At 45.2% G+C, this 21,273-nt stretch overlaps 1 protein-coding gene across 5 annotated transcripts in view; it reads right to left on the bottom strand.

The window, feature by feature from the left end:
• LOC134541651 (protein phosphatase methylesterase 1) overlaps window positions 1–21,273 on the bottom strand; it is a 148,538-nt gene that overhangs the window by 89,875 nt on the left and 37,390 nt on the right. For all 5 annotated transcript variants that reach the window (XR_010076671.1, XR_010076673.1, XR_010076672.1 and 2 more), the window contains exon 2: window positions 4,297–4,489. Coding sequence is in view for 2 of the 5 variants with exons in the window: in XM_063385235.1 (XP_063241305.1) it covers window positions 4,297–4,489 (193 nt within the window). In the remaining 3 variants the exon portion in view is untranslated. The remainder of the gene's footprint in view (window positions 1–4,296; window positions 4,490–21,273) is intronic.

Below are 21,273 nucleotides of genomic sequence, written 5' to 3'. Positions count from 1 at the left end.
AGTTGAACATATAGCAAAAACAATTACAGTAAATGTTGGCACAGCTCATAACCTTCTCAGAACAAGCTCAAGTACATCAAAACAAGAGCAAGGTGGGCCCAAAAGAGTTAACGCAACAACAACAACACAAGGAAACAAGGCTCAAAGTGTGTACAGACTTGAAAGAACGCATGAAAAGGAAGGTGACCCTTTTCTTAACAATATTTTAATGTGTGATGAAAATTGAATTCAAATACAAAGCATGGATGAAAGCACATCAGCTCATCTGTCCGAAAGAAATTCAGAACGCAAGCATCAGCGAGAAAAGATATGTTGACCATCTTTTAGGATTATTTGGAAGACCAGAGTACAAAAAACAGTGCCTACTACTCAGGCATGCTGACGAACAAAGTAAATCCAGCAAAGAGAGAAAAACGTCGTGGATCTCAAAGAAAAGGCGTGATATTGCTACACGACAAGCTGATCCAAGAAACCACTGAAGAAATGGGTTGGGAGATACTACCTCATCCTTCCTAAAGTCCCAATTTGGCTCCCACTAATTTTCAATTGTTTGGTCCACTCGAGGAGGCATTACGTGGATAAATGTTCAGTAACAAGGAGGTCAAGGAATTTGTGGGAAAGTGGCTCAAACAACAAGACAAAGACTTCTTTGCATCAGGTAGAAAAAAAACTAGTTAATCATTGGGACAAGTGTATTGATATTGGATTTATGTTGAGAAGAAGTAAAAGTCTCATTTTGTAAAAATACACTTTTTTATACATTAATTTGTCTCTTTAATTATTGAATGGCCCTAGTATTAGCCATCAAAAAACATAAATGTATATCTGCTTTTTTTATTTCTGCACACACACACACAATGGCAATGACACTCGTGGAACATTAAATACAAAGCAATTAATTAATAATGCAATTACTTCATAATGTGATGAATCAAATATTTTTTTGAATTTTCCTTAATAGCTATTAACTTCCTTTATTGTGTATTTAAATCCAACAACCCCTGAGCCACCGTTTATATTCCCCATTCCGCCATCCATTATGTCAGTACCCAGCAGCAACTCTGGAAAGAAAAGCTAGGAGCTTTCAGGGCTGGTTTACCTCGCGTCTACGAGGATACGGTAGTAGCAAATCATGCCAGAAACACATTTATTAAACAACAGATTTGGGATTAACATTAACAGGTTAAAATAATCTTTCTAATAATAGAAAACATTAACATTATGCTTTTTTTTTTTAAATCTTATTAGAACTGAAATATATTTCATATACATATTGCTAATATTATTATTTTGTGAATGAAAACTGTTGGTAGTGCCTACTTAGGAATGTTAAATGTTATGCCCTGTAATTAAATAATGTCGAAACGTGAATTTTAAAATTTAATTTTATACTTTGTAATCTCAAAATGTTATTTGACATTTATTCAAATGTACTTCTAATGTATTTACACATCTATTAGTACTGCAAATTAATTTTAAAAGTAGTGTCAGCAAGCACACTTTACCTGATTTGAAAATGAATTGTTTTCATTAACATACTGTCTTATGGAAAAATTAGTATTAGATTAGCGCTGTTTTAATAAGCGCTCTATTTTCCTGGAGCAAATTAGGGCATTACTTCGAGGGGGATCTGTTACAGTGTGTCTAGATAGTCAGAATAGATTAAATTTTAAATTTTCATTTTTACATTTCTTTAACCATGCTTTTGGTTATCCGTGGACTCCTAATCAGTCATTAACCCAGATAATTGGGAATATACTGTATAATATTAACCAAAAAGAACTTTTCAAATTAATTTTTTTCCAATTTTGTATTATTGGAATTATCCAAACAAAGAATTAATATTGCGTAGTTTCCTGCAAATTGAGCAGTATTTAATTAGCTTTTACCCTCATTAGAAGAATGTTTAATATCAACAATTGTGCCGCATATCAGTGTTTTTCTTGGCAACATCTTATGTTTTTATTTATTTGTACTTTTGATCAGGGTTCAGTGGCTTACATACTATGCCCGGCAGATATCTTGGCGTCTGAGCTCCCTAGTCCTGTCTGGAGGGGAGGGGAGGGCGAAGAGGAAGCGATACCCTATTGTCAAGGTCAGCGGCCAGGTTTGTACTAGCAGAACAGAATACATTCGGCGCGTGACTTACTACACTACGTAAGTCTGTATCCACGTCCGTGGGGGCCCCAGGGCGGTAAGGCCTTTTGGCTAAGAGCGCTGGGTTACCAAAACAAAACCGAGAAATCCTATGAATTGTACTTGTATTACATAAGTGTAACATTGTGTAAATTGCAATGGTTGTGCGCAAATATTTGTACTCATCTGTCAGGAAAAGTAACAAACTATTATCTAAACCTGCAACGTTTTACTTTGTCCCATTAAATATACTTACGGTGTCTGCTAATTATTATGCTAACCAAAATTAATTGAAATTTTAACTCAGTAACTAGCGAAAACCATACACTATTTATTTTGGAAAACTAGGTCACTTAGTATGTAAAATAAATTTAAAACTATGCTTCTCAATTCATTGTGTTCTCAAAGTTAATTAAAACAAAAGTCTTAGAAGAAAAAGCAAAAGACCAAAACATTACGCAATTGTAGCTCTCCGCGCGAAAGCTATCTCACAGCTGATGACGCAGGAGCCAGTCTAGCCCTTATCGTTCTCCGATTTCCGTACCTAAAACGTTCAATTTAGCGCTGAATGTACATTTAAGTAAACATGGAGCTTGTTATGTTACATTTGCTGCTTTAACTTCATGTCAGTCATTTAGGAAACACCTGACTACCAACGTTAATGGCATTTAAAAAATTCTTGTGAATGTGTGGCTTTATATTTTAATGCACCTATAATCGATTATTTATTATAAATGTAAATACAATTTGCATTGTACTTCCACTTTAAAATGCATATTATAACCTTCAAAACCTCATATATATTATATGATTTGTTTAATGTAAGTATGAAGTTCTCTTTCCATGATAATTGATTGTATTAGGTGACGAAAAACAAAATTAAGTTAAACTTAATTACTATTATTACTATTCTTATTACTTTCTCTAGGTACTCCCGTTTTCCCCGTTCTGTCATTTCGTCAACGTTTCATACTCATCATTTCTCCACAATAGGCTATCAAGACCTTACTTGTTAATAGCCGCCCAACTCACACACACCCTAACTGCCCATATATTCCACTATACACTACGTAACAGTAACGTAGTAAAGATATATTTCCATTGTTTATTAAATACTTAAAATATCTGTTTTTTCCTGGCGTAGTCTGTGGGTCATGTGGTTGTTCTTTGCTGACTTTACGAATCCTGACTATGGACCGTTCACTCACACCTGTGTACTTCGCTGCTCTTGCCGTCTGTATCTGTAAAGGCTCGAGCAGACATTTATTTTTCGCTTCTTTATCACAAAACTGCATCACGGTTTTTATTATTTCCCGCTCTCCGCTATGTATCACTTTACCGCGCCTCTGCGAACTGCCACCTTCGCCTTCCATTTTCGGGTATACACTGAAGGGCGATATTTTCCTAACAGCCACTACACGGCTCTCGGCTGCATGTCGCCTGCTTACCCCCTCTTCTTTCTCCGGTCCCGCTGTCCCCGCACCCCCGCGCTGAGACACGCCAAGATAACTGCCGGCCACAGTAAAGTGCTCCACACACTTTTAACTCTGGTGGCTCTGCATAAAGCGTAGAGTATCGGAATCTTAACTACGGAATGTGGTCACGTAAATTTGGGAATTTCATTCCCGAAATCTACTTACACGTTTCATGTGATAATGTAGCGATTTAGTTTTTCATGTGTTTATTATTTGGTTTCAGGTAGTTTCCATCATGCTTGCAAAGGTGCATAAAATTAATTTTTTGCATTTTTCATTTATTTCTACAATCTACATTCAAGACATTGTATGATAGATAATGGATACTACACCAATTATGTTTTGTAGGCTCTCAGCTGCCTATGACATTGCCAGTGTCAATGTCTGACAAAGTGTAACAATTCTCATTGCAGTGGGTTATTTGCTAGTGATAAATATATTATTATTTCTGAATACTTTTTTCACCATCATTGCAGTCTTTAACAAAGAATTTGTTACTTCCAGGTAAGATAATAATTATAGAAATTGCACAGGTGTGTTCTCTATGATATTTCACTTGGCATTGGAAGGTGTGAAAGTGACGTGTTCGTGTTCGTCCAGACTGCAGCACGCAGGAGCTCAGAAGACTCAGGCTATCATGTTTTCCTTTAAGCAAAATACTTCACAAGTGACTAGAATATTTTACCGAGAAGAGGGCCCAGGTGAGCGCGGAGAATCCCCCGCCGTGTAGCAGCAACAGCACAGGCCCGTCACGGCCAACTGTGTAGACACGGAACCTGTCCGTGTCGTTGACGGTCACGTCCCGGGACTCCTCAAAGTAGCGATGCCACGACGAGGGGGTTGCGTCCCGTCTCCTGCCTCCTGGGCCACGGCGAGCACTGCAGCAGAGCCCAACACACGTCCCAGCAGCTGCCTACCAACACCACAACACTACAACACCGGTCACAGCTGGGCGGGATAATTACCTTCTCCTTTCTCGCGATTGTACTGCAGTAGCATGCATGTATGCATGCATGTCCAAGTTACTGTTCTAATGACTATATAAATCTCTGTGCTCGCTTGTAACTCACACACAGTAAGAACGGCAGAGCGACCACTGTTCTCTCGGCATGGCCATCAATTATCAAAGGCTCTACTTAATGCCCACGCTGAAGCCTGCGATCAAAATATTAAAAATATTCACGTTGAAAATGTCCAAAAAATTGTTATAAGAGCACAGACCGGACTACATGAATTAAAGTCTTCACAACTCACACTAAAATGTTATTTGACTACAATTCCGGTCAAATTCCAAGTGATGAATTAACAATGGTGACCAATGATTTAACTTCCTTTTTCTTAAAAGGAAGAGGAATCAATGAAAAAGTACAAAACACCTTTGAAATTCTAACCAATAATAACACATGTTACAATACTAAAAATTAATTATGATCCATTGCGAATTGTGTCCAACACAATCTTTTCCACGAGACACAAGTCCAAGTTTCCACACTATTATTAACTATTTTTTTTATTTACCATTTACAACATGCATATCAACACCTTAAAAAGGTTACAAGGATATACACGACCTACATTAAAAAAAAACCAAATACTTAATAAAGCAAAACATAAAAAAAGAGACAATAACACAAATACATAAAAAAAATTAAAAAAGGACAAACAACATAATAGAGGGTAAACAACTAATACAGTACATAAGAAAACATAAAATACAAAAAAAAATTATAGTATTAGTCATAGAAATGATTGAGAAAAGAAATAGACACAAAAATATTAGTGTTTACTAATTGGTTTTAAAATGATCATTTAATTATTGATTTATTAATATAAGAACACCAAGTGAATGTATATTGATGCAAGCATGTAACGGTTCGTTACTTACAAAATAAACAGTTCAACGCCGATTGCAAATTTTGATGTGTTTTTTATTTTTTTCCAAACAGAATGCCCCGACGAATCCAAACACTTACAATTGTTCATTCACTCGTTTCACACATATATCTGCCCGTCGAAAAACTGCTGGTAGCTCGCATGACGAGATTTAATAATAAAATAATAACGTCGATTAAGTCCTTCAGTAATGTTTTACTGCAAGTACACGAAGATGGTGCGACCTCTAACAGGGCCGCACCCAGCGAAAAACAGCGAGCCGCCGAAACGCGGCCTCGCCTGGCAGCGATCGACAGACGACTGGTGAAATCTGGCCACTCTCTTCTCCACGCAGGGAGGAGAAGTCACCTGACCTCACCGACCAATCACACGCACTCTTCATTCACGCTACAGATATCAGCCAATTACAGAACAAGTTACAACACATGAAAAAATCTTTTACATACAGAACTCTGGGCTTCCCCTGATCAGTCTCTTTTCAATTTCACCTCGAAATCGGGGACTCCCATTCTCGTTCTCTCTCCCACACCGTGAGAGAGCAGTTATCACACAGTTCCCATGCAGGGGGGGAATTACCGTCTTTATCTCGGTTGGCGGGGAAGCACTGTTCCTTTCTCACTTACACTTACAGGCCTCTCATGCCTCTCTTTCTATCCCTGAATCATTCCACACGTTAATGAACACTACAAATAGCAATTATAATACAAATTACTTTACCAAATTAAAATCATTTAGAAATAACCTGAAAAAGTAGGCCTAAACAGGTAAAAATCTACTATAACGGCTCATTTGTGAATAATTTCATAAAAAATAGTAATGATTAAAAACGTCTGTTAAATATACAAAATACCTTCTTAAAACACATAGCAAGCGAAATTAACATATATTAATAGCCATAACGTCTGATTCTACTGTCTCATAATATACACACCACTCTAAAAACATTGACTTATTTATATATACTTATACAGAAAGAAGTTTAAAAGAAAATTATTTAATTCGGAGGGCAGGGTTCTGCAATGCTACATAACCCCCCCCCCCCCCCCAACTTTTCAATTAAATTAACACTACATTTAATTGAAAAGTTACAAAAGTGAAAAATCAACCTGTACAAAATACATTAAAAAACATCTTTAGACATAAATGCATCCTGTCATTACACTCTTGTTTATAAAAGAAATTCAAAACTATTTTTTTTTTTTTTTTTTATAAATTACAAAGATTAATACCAATTTTCTGTTAAATTTAAAAATGATATTTCAGTTTTGGTACAGTCAACAATCCTTATCCCTAATGTTCTCTTAGTTTTATTAATACAAAATACAAGTAGTTTCAAAATTAATTTCTTCACAAATTTCAAGTAGTGTTCCCTGGTTTACGAAGAATCTTCCTATCACATCTCAACTCTGGTTGGAACAGCTGTGGACACCTCTACACAAACTGCAACAACACTGACAAACTTAAATCTCGAAGACATAACTATTTCAGCTGCTCTAGCTGTAACAAGGACTGCAGGCATTACGTCCCTCTGACCACCTGAAAACAATCTCGACGACAAAAACAATCTCGACGACAAAACAATCTCGACGACAAAAACAATCTCGACGACAACCTACTTCAGCTGTGGAGCACCTCGACACTAGCTGGCACATCTAACCCCAATTGACGATGAACAACAATCGCCTTCTCAAGACGACAACTGCACGACGATGGATAACTCCTCTATTACCAGGACCCCCTCACTTTCATTTATGAATCAATCAATTCCTCCACCCTTCATACTTGCACCAATAAACTTTAACAACATTGCTAACTCAGACTGCTGACCAAGCTTTTGATTCGACCTTTCTGCTGCTGATGCCTTTAATTTTATTATTATGATTATTACGAAGATTTTACTAATAGAATAATTTTTGAAGATCTCATGAATAATATATATATGAAGAAACAATACGACGAATAGAATGACAAATACATTTTTAAACTTCCTTCCCCTCTCAACAGTGAATCCACTATCTCCCTCATACGGCAGGTTGTTGACCCGTCTTCAAAAAGACGCAACCGAACCTCCATTTCATTTGGCCATCCTGTGCCCAGGGTCTTACTATACGGTATGGATTAGGGGTAAAATACTCCACAGAACCAAGATCACCAGACTCTTTTATTCTATGAAGAGAACGGGCTTGGAAATCTCAGCGGAAAGACTACTCTATCCAGTAATATTTTTGGAACTCTTAGCGGAGCCGTATCATCTTCTCCCTCATGACAGAACATGCCCAGAAATCTCAGCAGGGCTGTGTCATAAACCTCACTAACACGTCTAGAAATCTCTGCAGGGAACCCACAGCTTTACCGGCAGAGAAACATGCCCCGAAACCTCAGCAGGGCTTCCATCTGTCATTCCAGGCGGAGGAATTTGTGTTGTCGAACCTATAGAACGACATGTAGGTCCAACCTACAGAGAGATCCCACTTCCCTATCATTCCTAGCTCCTGAGCTAGCCGAAAGGTAAGGGGCGCCCAACTAAAACCCTTTTAGCTGCTAGTCAGCTCGGCTAACCTATTACCAAATTTAAAACAAAAAATTATACAAAGTTATACACAAATATACACTGCACTTGTCAAAATTTTAAGCTTTACATACCTTACTTAAATTTCCATAAAACAATAAGTTGACATTTCTACAGTCATGGCATGACAAACACTTCATTAAGATACAGACGTATGTTTCTCTTCTTCAAAAACAAATTACATGAACCAATGCCCTTCCTTAGGTTTCAAACCATATCTTCCCTTTTAGCAACAATTGCACATAAAATTAACCTTGATGAGGGGTGGGAGCGACCAAGGAGAAGGGATGCACCCTTGCAAAAAAAAAAAAACATCGGACTCCATGCCGGAAACATATTTAAAATTAACCTCCTGGCCCCCCAGCTGCCTCACACACAAAAACAAAACATCTGCTGCTTATTTAGGACAATACAAAAAATTCACCTAAACTCTGGCCATCATGAACACACAACTGCTTCTGCAGCTTCAAAACTCGACGACTGTTATTCATTAACGTTTAGCATAACACTTCATACCTTTAATATAGGATGTTGTCACCCTGTCATTCAATCCAAAACAAACAATATGTGTCATTTTCATTTAAAATATTTAACTATTTCAAAATTATATCTTTTCCCAAAAACATAACTCATAATAAATTTCAGTTAACATCTTCCCATGAGACAACATTAAACAACCAAAACATTACCCAAGTGCAATGCAATTCACACAATGTAAAGTATTTCTTCACATAATATTTAGTAATTGTCTACTTAAAAGGAATTTATACCATTATTATTATTATTATTATTTCAAAACAGAAAATATTCACATTAACATATTTATTTATCTTCCTTTTCTCAAAGAATCTTGTAAAAATTTGCCATTATAAATCTCATTTGTGCATTCCTATATTATACTATAACCATTCATCAAAAAATACAAAATATTATTAAAAGTACACAAGTCAAATAAGAAAAATTATGAAAAAACATTATGAAAAAGGAAAAAAAGCAACAAATCTAAAACACATCAAATACGACAAAACTAGATTTTACTCCACCCTTCCATTTAGGCAGTGGGCCAAAAAAGTCTACACACCCAGTTTCAAGATGTTGCATTACCCATTGGCATTTACCATGCCTTTCTTTTGCCTGTGCACCTACCAAAAAACTGCTTACAATTTCTGCGATAGCCCTGTACACATGCTTCCATACACAAAACCTCTGAATAGTTTGCACAGTTTCTCTCACATGAATCAGTGTGAAAATTTTAGTTTGTATACTATTTGGCATACACAACCCACATTTTGGCACATTACTGTTATGAAAAAATTTCCCTTTTACCAATTTTCCCCAATCTGCCAAACTCAATTCACTGATTATCTCTTCAGCACACTCATCTTTAAGTTTATCTGAAAATGTTTTCATTTCAATTTCTACTTCTCTATTTGTTTACACATAATCCTGATTCCATGTGTATTTCCCTTGGATTTACTAACCTTTTCAACCACATTGTCCAAATTTCCCTTGTTTACCCCATCTAGGAATTTTTCACATTTATTCCCCATGTTTACATGTTCATGTACCTCATACCTAGTACCTTCTACATTTTCTTCTGACAATATTATTTCGCTTTCACAAGTTTCTACATTAGTTTGTACATCAAGTTTACCCTCCTTATTCACTAACTCCTGCAGAATTTCATCCTTCATCTGTGAAATTTCCTGTTTCAATGCCTGCTGTCCCTGTTGTACCTGTTCAATTTTATTTGCCATTTCCTGCTGCCCCTGTTTCATTTCCTGTTGTCCCTGTTCCATTTTTTGTTGTACCTGTTTAATTTTTTGTTGTATTGATAATAGTAGTTGCAGAATTTGGTCTGACCCCCCCATAACCACAACTGGGCAACTAATCGTCATATTGAAATATACAAATTACACAATTTTACACAAATACAAGATAAATTCTCAAAACCAATATAAATAACATAGTTTCCCTTAAATTTTCCACTTGCTATTCTCGGCGACTCATCCCACGTTGTCCCGCGAAGTGACGATCTCGATGTCCCGCGATGAGACAGGCCTGAAGTCCCACGACGCCTTGGGTCGCTCTGTCCCGCGAAGTACCGCTTTCCGCCGGTTCTCTGGAACACTTCACTCGCTGAAACAGCGCGCCGTCTCTTGCCGCATTCGCCGCTCAGCTACGCCGAAAGTTGTGGAAACACGTCGCCGTTTTCTTCTGAACTGTTCAATATTTGTCGTAGAATTTGTTGTCCTTTGAAATTATCGTAGTAACCAACTGTTTCACGAATGTTTATATTTTCTTCTCTGCTGCCGAAATGTTCGTCTTAATCTCAGGGTCGTGTCCAAATTCAAGCCGCGCGGCCGGGCGCCATTTGTAACGGTTCGTTACTTACAAAATAAAAAGATTTAAAACGTTGATTGTAGTTTTTGTTTTATTCTTTCCAATTAGGATGCACCGAAAAATCCAGAACACTTTCAATGTTTCATTCACTCGTTTCACACATATATCTGCCCGTCGAAAACTGCCCTCAGTTCGCTTGATGAGATTTAACAATAAAATAATAACGTCGATTAAGTCCTTCAATAAGGAAACTATCCAAAATATGTGCGGCCTAGAACACGGCCAAAACCTAGCGAAAAACAGTGAGCCACCGAAACGCGGCCTCGCCTGGCAGCGATCGACAGACGACTGGTGAAATCTGGCCACTCTCTTCTCCACGCAGGGAGGAGAAGTCACCTGACCTCACCGACCAATCACACGCACTCTTCATTCACGCTACAGATATCAGCCAATTACAGAACAAGTTACAACACATGAAAAAATCTTTTACATACAGAACTCTGGGCTTCCCCTGATCAGTCTCTTTTCAATTTCACCTCGAAATCGGGGACTCCCATTCTCGTTCTCTCTCCCACACCGTGAGAGAGCAGTTATCACACAGTTCCCATGCAGGGGGGGAATTACCGTCTTTATCTCGGTTGGCGGGGAAGCACTGTTCCTTTCTCACTTACACTTACAGGCCTCTCATGCCTCTCTTTCTATCCCTGAAGCATTCCACACGTTAATGAACACTACAAATAGCAATTATAATACAAATTACTTTACCAAATTAAAATCATTTAGAAATAACCTGAAAAAGTAGGCCTAAACAGGTAAAAATCTACTATAACGGCTCATTTGTGAATAATTTCATAAAAAATAGTAATGATTAAAAACGTCTGTTAAATATACAAAATACCTTCTTAAAACACATAGCAAGCGAAATTAACATATATTAATAGCCATAACGTCTGATTCTACTGTCTCATAATGTACACACCACTCTAAAAACATTGACTTATTTATATTTACTTATACAGAAAGAAGTTTAAAAGAAAATTATTTAATTCGGAGGGCAGGGTTCTGCAATGCTACAAGCAGATATAAATAATGTAACAAAATAGTGCAGATATAATCAAATCAAATTAAATTAAATTAAAATTTGAGAGAAAAAAAGTGAAGTGTATAAGTAACCCCAGTGTTCTCATGTTGCAAATACACTAGGCAGGGGGAGTGACAACTCCAGCCTCTACTGCGAGCTGTGCTTAACTTATGTGACACAAACATGAAGCAAAATAAATGAAAATATTAAATCCCCATAAAGGTTCTTACTTGCTCTCACACCAAAAGGAGTGTCGGTAAAATCAGAGTATACAAATTAAATAATAAAATACTAAAGAGGAAAATTTGAGGATCATTTCTTAAATTTATTCCAAAAAACCACAAAATTGTGCAAATTATATAGAGCAGAGTATACATGAATGAGAGTTGGATTTCACGACATAAATCGTAATTGCTATCACCATTAACTATATAATTTGGGCACACACTTAATAAAAATTACAATAAAATAATCTTACAAATATTAAATACAAGATACCTTAAATCAAGGGCTCATAATAAAGGTATATAAATACTTTGTTGTCTGTGCTGGATAATTTTTCTATTTTGACACTATTTTTAAAATACATAAAAAAAGTCTGCCAAAATTTTCCAAAGTTTTTATAAATAAACAGGTGTTACAGTTCTTAACCAACATGAAAGCATGGGCATTTGCCACTGCGTGAAAATCAGTCAAATACTCAACATTTGCATTGCAGTGCCAGTTTCTTTATGCGATGTAAAAGTTAGAGCCCGCTCTGCCGGCCCAGTGTGACATCACCAGCCGCGGTCGGATGCCATCGCTGTTTTCACCTTCAATTATTGCTAATGATTTGTTAATGTCAGGCGGCAGACTGCTTCAATAACAACAGTAACCAACCAAACACAAATAATAATACAGAACAACAGTTCTGTGAAGCACTGTTTTCACCTTAACAATATTAATGGTTTTTTTATTATTTCTGGAATTATTTCTGTCATTGGAATAATTATGCTGTGTACTACTGAATATGATGCTGTCTGTTTGCTTCAATATGTTTGTAAACAAACCATTAAAACAGAGCAGAACGTCTTACTCCTTTGCTTTCCAGCTATAGACCTACCTAAGTTGTAGCATGTAGTTCCACGTTGTAGAATAACAATTCCTAATAAGTATAAATTATGTTTATACAGTAGCCACAGTTTAAATAATGACTGTTTTTATCACCAGTAATGTTTACTGAAATAATATGTATGTATGTGTACAATTATGTACTGCTATGACCATAGTTATGAAAAACATTGGTATTGTGCTTGTTTGATGAATCATAACTTTATCGTAGGCCTGGGTATTAGGGTGAGATGAAAAATTTGATTTTTGAGTATCAAGTACTAATAGAGCTCAAAAGTTGTGTACGTATTTGAATGCTGATCAATGAGAAAATAATTTTAAAAATGTGTGTTTGATATTCAATTTGTGCAAAGTGCCTAAAGTTTGGAAAAATATAACAAAATCACTCAATTTGAACTTAACACTTAAAATATACAGGTAAATATTTTTGGATTTAAATAGCATCTACGTACTTCATTTAAGTGCCTGATGACAGAAAAAATATATATAAACTCAATGCGCTTCATTTTTAATTCACATTGTAAGGCTAACATAGTTGCACTAACATGAAAATTCGGGATTTAACATTTTAAAAATATAGAAAGTATTTTAATAACTCTAATAAATGAGATAACCCTTGCCTGTTATTTACCTTTCAAAAACTAAATCGTTATAAAGATTGTTTATTGCAGTTATGCTGATCATGATGTGATCTACTGAGCGAGCAAGGCTAGATTGGTGAAGGACAGTGCCAGACACCAGTGCCATCTCGGCTCTGTCTGCACTGACTGTCAGACGCTACTTGGCTTTCCGCGTGAGAACATCTGGTTGCAGCACTCTTCGTGTAAATAGCTACAATTAAGTAGCAAATCAAGCAACAGTGTGACTTTATTTTAGTGTTTATCTTGTGAGTTTGTTAGCGGTTGTGAAGAATGTGTTGGTGACAACGCAGATGAACCGGTGACCTATTTCTGGTTCTCCTACAGAAATAAGCAGCACAAACCTGCCAACATATGAGAACGTGCTACTAAGTTGCTTAGAAAAAGTTATAAAATTTGAGTCTCATTGGATTCAAAGAAAAAAAGTGGCATTTTCAATAATAGTGAATGATGATGTTATACAAATAGAGATGATATATTGTACAGCCTCTATTCCAGTGGTGACTCATACTCCAGTTGTGAAAATGATAAAAGCTTAACAAAATAAATATTACAATATACGAAAATCATACAAGTGAAACCAGGAAAAAAAGAGGTTTAAGAAACAAACAGAGGAGTTTGTGATTGAAGTAAAATTAAAGCCATTTTTTTTGCAGCATGTAAGTGCTATGATGCATGCACGCATGTGCATGAATGTGTGCGTGTGTGTGCGTGGCACACGTCTCCACACACTAGGATAGTGTCTCAATACCTTAATGGCTATAATCAACTGTTTTCAAAAAATCTTAAACAACCATTACGTATCATTATCTTTACATTACCCTTAAGTGTATGAGCCAGTAAAATCATAAACCTTAGTGCTTATAAAATATTTAGCAGAAACTTGATAGTTAAAAATGACTCCAGGTAACCGAATAGATTAAATTCCCAAACAAAAATGCTTTTGAATCTCTTTTAATAAATATAATAGAATACCCCAAACTAACAGCCTTTTTTTACACTGAATTCTTGGATTTTTACACTGGATTCATTTTCTAACAATATTATAATAAATCTTTATACACATACACACACACACACTCACACACACTCACAAATACTTGGCAGCACAATATATATATATATATATATATATATATATATATATATATATATATATATTGACGTCCCTCGGCTTCAGGTCCCCGTTTTCCCGTTGAAATAAATGTCCTGTTATGCCCGTACTGCCCTCGTCGGAGAGGTGTGGGTCCAGGCCAACGTGGCCGGGACCGGGAAAGGCGGGACCTGGAGGGAGAGTGAAGTGATTGCGAGGAATGTTGGTAGGTTGTCGCAAGCAGAACACGGCATTAACGAATTTCACGAGCCGTCTTTTATTAACGCTTATAAAGTCCTGCCGCAGCCTGGCGGAACCGTCGCGGAACAAGTGCCCTACCACGGCGACACGGACTCCCTGATGACGGGGCGGTTCTCAAATACGTTTCGGCGCGAATCGTAAAGTTTATTAATGCTAGGCTGACCCAGTGAGAAAGGGCCCGAAGACGGAACGCTGTACATACGCGGCCCGTTACGTAATGTTCCGTGGACGGCGAAAAGTTCAGAGACTCGAAGCACCACGTTCGCGTTGTAGAAACTGCCCGCTAGACACGTCTCCCGATGACTCGTAAGTTAACAATGCTAAGCTGATTCGCGGTGGCAGCTCAGCTGCCGTGACCGACTGCGGACTGAGCGAACGTTCAATCCCGAGCGCAACGTGCGCGGCTCGCGGAGCAACGAACACGTCTGTCTCCGCTCGAGACCAGGACGCGACTGCCTCTCCCCGCTCGCCCGCGGGCCGGCGCCCGCGGGTGGCGGGGAGGGAGGGGAAAATCGGCCGGCGTGGGAGAGAGCTCCGTCCCGCGGCGCGCCAGGCTGCAATTACATACTACGGCGAAACACTTCAGAAAAAGTTATTGAATTATTTACAAAGACATACACGAGACATTAATTACACAGCGAACTTGCACAATGAATAATAAATAAAATAAGTTAATTACACACATTCAAATCCCTTAATCGTTTACAAATATATACACACTGAAATAAAAGATAAAGTCACATAGAAAAAACACTCGTTGGCATGCTAGGGCGCACGCGGGTGCGTCCCTGGCCGTCGCACACACTGGGGTTCACTGGGGGGGAAAATAGGCCCCCTCAGGCCCGCGTCGGTGGCCAGGTACGGCCTCTGTATCTGGGAGGGTACGACGACTGTCGTCATATGCCCCCCCTCTCCCGAGGCCGTCCTGGCCCCCGACGCCGACCTAGACCGGCAGCTGCGTCCGCGTCCGGCCACTTGTCTGGTCGTCGGAGCTCGTCACGTCATTCCGTCCGGGTCGGGCAAACTGGGGCAGGAGCTGCATCACGCTGCAGCGTAACCCCCCGTCGGTCGTTTGTCTTACGTCGCGGGGTTTGCGCTGACTCCCCCACTCGTAGTCCCGGAGGTAGTGGGGGGCCGTCTTCTCACGCGTGGACCGGCGCAACGCCGGTCCCCTCCCCGCGTGAGCGGTCATCCTCGGCTCCCCGGAAGGCAAGTCCAGGACCACCTGCTGGGCCCTGTCGACATCGCCCTCCCCACTGAGGAGCCGGACCGTTACCCCGTCTGTCACGTCCTTGCTCACGTCCGTCCCCGTCACCCGCCGTTCCCAGGAGTGGACGTACCTCCGTCCACGTCTCTGGGTAGGCTCCGGCAACGTCACCACTGGTTCACTCAGGTCGACCAGGTCGCCCTGAGCAGTGTTGTCATGTGTTACGTCCTCGATGAGCGGTCCATCAGTGTCGTTGGCGTAGGCGCTGACGTCATCAGGCGGGAGCACCCGGTCCACGAAGCGCTCCAGCTCTGCCATGCTTGCGCCACGCGGACCCCTTCCGCCCCTTCTGACGGGCGTCCGTTCCCCGCCCCCTCTTGCCAGTTGCCAACCACCGTTCCCCTTTTGCTGTCCCCCCGTAGGAGGCTGAGTCGGTGTCGTCGTGGGGGCCCGTCCATGTGTCGTGCCCCAGGTGTCGTCGTCCCTGTCAACGTTCCTGCCAACCCCCCGCAGTGACTTGGGGTGGGCGTGTCCTCGTCGACGTCCCTGATCCGGCTCCGGTGGCGTCACCACGGGGTCACCGAGGTCGACCAGGACTCCTACTGCGACGTTGTCATCGGTCCTGTCCCGTGTGTCGTCGTCCCTGTCAACGTTCCTGCCCACCCCCCGCAGTGACCTGGGGTGGGCGTGTCCTCGTCGACGTCCCTGATCCGGCTCCGGTGGCGTCACCACGGGGTCACCGAGGTCGACCAGGACTCCTACTGCGACGTTGTCATCGGTCCTGTCCCGTGTGTCGTCGTCCCTGTCAACGTTCCTGCCCACCCCCCGCAGTGACCTGGGGTGGGCGTGTCCCCGTCGACGTCCCTGATCCGGCTCCGGTGGCGTCACCACGGGGTCACCGAGGTCGACCAGGACCCCTACTGCGACGTTGTCATCGGTCCTGTCCCGTGTGTCGTCGTCCCTGTCAACGTTCCTGCCCACCCCCCGCAGTGACCTGGGGTGGGCGTGTCCCCGTCGACGTCCCTGATCCGGCTCCGGTGGCGTCACCACGGGGTCATCGAGGTCGACCAGGACTCCTACTGCGACGTTGTCATCGGTCCCGTCCCGTGTGTCGTCGTCCCTGTCAACGTTCCTGCCAACCCCCCGCAGTGACCTGGGGTGGGCGTGTCCCCGTCGACGTCCCAGGTCCGGCTCCGGCGGTACCACCACAGGGGCGCCGAGGTCGGCCAGTACACCTTCGGTGACGTCATCCTCGGCCTCGTCACCGTCCACTGGTCCGCTGTCGTCGTGGTCGTACTCGTCGTGCGGGTCGCCTATCAGTCGAATGTCGTCCCTGTGCACCTTAGTTGTCCGTCCGTCGGCGCGACGCACGAGGTACGAGGTGGTGCCCAGTCTGTCTACGATCTCCTGTGGCCCCGCCCACTTAGGAGCCAGACTGGCGCAAAAGCCCCGCTCGCCAGCCGACAGGTGATGACACTTAACAAACACCTGCTGGCCAGGCTCTAGTCGTGCTGGGGGCTGGTGCGTCTGCGGCGTACGTCTAGTCAGGTAGTCAGCTTGGCGACGTCGGGCGTCTTCGCGCAGATCGTCCGTGGTCATGTTGTGCAAGTCGGGGGTTGCGCGCGCTTCCCCGGGCAGGGCGAGGTTCCGGCCCTGCACCAGTTCAGCGGGGGAATGGCCCGTGACCGCGTTCGTCCGACGGCGCAGGCAAAACAGCAGCGTCGGCAGGTGCAGGTCCCACTTGGTGTGGTCCTCGTCCAACCGGATGCGCAGCTGAGTTTTAATGTCCTGATTCCGCCTTTCGGTCGGATTCGCGCGCGGATGGTAGGTGGGCGTCGTGTGATGCTCCACCCCCCAACCCGCGCAGGACACTCGCCAGCTTCTCCCCGTGAACTGCACCCCGTTGTCCGTCAGCAGGACCGCGGGGTACCCGTATCGCGGGAAGAACTCGCGCTCGAGCAGGGCAATCACGGTGCCGGCCTTCACGTTTGGTACTGCGAACGCCTCCGCCCAGCGGGTGAAGACATCCGTGACCACAACAATGAATCGCCGACCACGGGACGTGCGAGGATACGGCCCCATAATATCCACCGCCACAGTGTGGAAGGGATTCCGGGGCCGTCGTGGGACCTGCTGCTCCTTGCCGTCGGGTCGCCTGGACTTCCGCTCCTGGCAACGCAGGCAGGCCCGCACGTAGCGTCTTACTTCTGCCGCGTCGCCAGGCCAGCGGAACGTCCGTCTGACCTCACGCAGCGTCTGCTCCGCGCCCGGGTGTCCCGCCAGGGGGTGGTCATGCAGGTAGCTCAGGACCCAGCGCCTGGCCTCGGGCGGCACGTGGGTCCGCCACCCGCTCGACCTGTGAGCCCCCCTGGTCTGGAGCACCCCGTTCAGGCTCCGGCAGCCCGGTATCACCCCCTCCCCACACTCTGTCAGTCGGGTCCGGGTGTCGGGGTCCCGGAGTTGCGCCGCGTGGACCCACGCCAGCAGGTCAGTCATAGTCTCGGGTCGCGCGTCAGGTGCAGGAGCAGTGGGGCTTGTCAGCGCGTACAACGCGCACGGTCGCGGCACCGAGTCCTCTACCCCGCGCTCACGCTCAGGGAGGAGCACTTCCTCCCAGCCCTGGTCGTCGTGGAACTCATTCTCAGGGTCCGGATTCCGGGACAACTCGTCGGCCAACTGATTTTCACGTCCAGGAATGTGCTCGACCGTGAACGAGAATTCCTGGATCAGCATGGCCCACCGAGTGAACTTAGACTTCCGGCCCTGAGCGGAGTCCAACCAGCGGAGGCATTGGCTGTCGGTTCTCAGCGTGAATGAGCGGCCCTCGACGTGGTGACGGTACCTCTGTAGGGCCCAGACCACCGCAAGGCACTCTTGCTCATTCACGTGATACTTCCGCTCAGCCTGCCCAAACTTGGCGCTGGCGTACTCGATCACGCGCCTCTCGCCCCGGTCATCCATCTGGTACAACACCGCCCCCATCCCCTCCTGACTCGCATCCGTCTGGATGAAGATGGGGCGGCTGGGCACCAGGCGTGAGAGCGTGTGACAGTTCCTGAACCGGCGCTTCACCTGTCGCAAGGCCTCGTCCGCGGCGGGGGTCCACCGGAACTTAGTCTTCGGCGACAGTAGGTCCGTCATCGGGGCCGTCACCGTGGCGAAGTCGGGGACGAAGGACCGCAGCCAGTTGAGCAGCCCCAGCAGCTTCTGGAGCTGCTTCCTGGTCTTCGGTGCCCCCTTTCCCTCTATTAGCTCCAACTGCTCAGGTCGGGGGCGGCACCCCTCCGCCGTCACTATGTGTCCTAGGAACTCTATTTCCGTGGCCCCAATGTGGCATTTCTTTGGGGCGCACGTCAGTCCGTGTCTGGCCATACGTTCTAGCACCAATGCCAGATGGTGCGCGTGTTCCTCCCACGTCCTGGACCAGATGATAACGTCGTCCAGATAGGCACTGGCGAACTCACCAATGTACCCATCCAGAACACGTACCATCAGGGCCTGGAACGTGGCAGGGGCGTCCATGAGACCAAACGGCATGGCGCAGAACTGGTAACGTCGACCGTCTGGTGCCGTAAACGCCGTCTTAGGGCGGTCCTCCAGACATACCGGCACCTGCCAGTAGCCTGATTTTAAGTCTAGTGTCGTGAAAATAGTGGCGTCCCCCAGTCCTGCCAGTGCGTCTGTGATATTGATCTGCGGGGGCGGGGCGGGAATGGTCAGTTTGTTTATCGCCTTGAAGTTTACGCAAAAGCGTAGACTTCCGTCTTTCTTGGTGGCCAGCACCACCCGTGAGTTATACGGGGAGGTGCTGGGTTCCACTACCCCGTCACGTAACATCTCGTCAATTTGAGTCTGTATGGCCTCCCGTTCCCGGATGCCAAATCCGTATACCTTCTCAAAGGGAGGGCGGTGCGGTACCATCGGTATCCGGTGCTCCGTCACGTTTGTCCGTCGTAGCCGGTCCGCGGCCGCAAATACCTGTGCCTGAGAGGTGAGGACATGGTTGATGACATCGACGTACTCCTCTGGAACACCGTGCTGAAGGTCTTCTAGGCGAATGACTGACTGAGGGGGACTGGGGGGAACCTGGTGCACGCCGTACACCGTCCAGCGCCCCTGGGTGCCGAAGTGCATCCGGCCAGCTCGTACTTCCACGGTGGCGTCGACCTCGTGCAGCCATGGGACCCCCAGAATCAGCCCCTCGCGGAGCTCGGGGACCACCCAGGCCTCGACGTGGCTAACGTGACCAACGATGCTCATTGTTACCTGAGTGATGCCCCCTGCTGCAACGACGGCATCCCTGGTGGCCAGCTGCACCAGCTCCCTCCACGGTGTCACTGCCTCCGCTCCCACCAGGTGGGCCGCGATGTAGGTTCGGCTGGCGGCGGTGTCCACCAGGGCCAGCATCTCCCGCCCGTTAGCGCGGACAGGAATTCGCAGCAGCTCCGGCTCCTCGGGGCCGACCTGCCCCAGCTGTGCAGTCGTCTGTCCCCCACCGCCCCCGGCCACCTGGCCGTCCGGGCGTGGGGAACTCGCGGCGAGGTCCGCGGCTCGCTCCGGCGCCGACGTGTTGACGTTCCGGTGGTCCACCTCGTCGACGACAGGTCGACGAGGCGGCTGGTCCGGCCCTGGTATAACCGGCCTCAGGGCCGCGGCGGTGGCGCCGGCAGTCAGCTGTCCCTGCACGGAGATGGCCGGCGGGATGCCTGCGCTGATGCTCTGGTTGTCCGCCCCGTCGACGGCGTATCGACGAGGCGGCTGGTCCGGCCCTGGTATACCCGGCCTCAGGGCCGCGGTGGTGGCGCCGGCAGTCAGCTGTCCCTGCCCGGAGATGGCCGGCGGGACGCCTGCGCTGATGCTCTGATTGTCCACCCCGTCGACGGCGTGTCGACGAGGCGGCTGGTCCGGCCCTGGTATAACCGGCCTCAGGGCCGCGGTGGTGGCGCCGGCAGTCAGCTGTCCCTGCACGGAGATGGCCGGCGGGATGCCTGCGCTGACGCTCTGGTTGTCCACCCCGTCGACGGCGTGTCGACGAGGCGGCTGGTCCGGCCCTGGTATACCCGGCCTCAGGGCCGCGGTGGTGGCGCCGGCAGTCAGCTGTCCCCGCAGTTGCCTCGGCATGGGGACAGCTGATGAGGAGTAGTCCCGTTGTCCCCTGCTTCCCGGCGGCATACAGGACGTTAGTGCGGTAGGCGCCGGTGGTGGTCGACGTGTTCTGTCAGTTACTGGGACTGCCGGTGGCTGGCGGGCCGGGGAGCGGCACCCAGTTGTCCCTCCGCCCCCGGTCCTGCGTTTCCCGCCTGCGACGTGTTGCCTTCGCGCGCCTCCTCCCACGCGGCTCTGGTGGGGCAGAGGCGATGCCAATGGTACGCGTCCGGGCAAAAACGGCATCGCGGCGGACGTTCGTCCCTCTCTCTCGTATCTGTCCGCTCGTGACGTCCTCCTCCTGTCGCAGCTGGTTCCGGGC

Source organism: Bacillus rossius (assembly GCF_032445375.1).
Source record: "Bacillus rossius redtenbacheri isolate Brsri chromosome 4 unlocalized genomic scaffold, Brsri_v3 Brsri_v3_scf4_1, whole genome shotgun sequence".
Classification (NCBI taxonomy): Eukaryota; Metazoa; Arthropoda; class Insecta; order Phasmatodea; family Bacillidae; genus Bacillus; species Bacillus rossius.
This window is presented reverse-complemented; position numbering and strand designations above follow the sequence as displayed.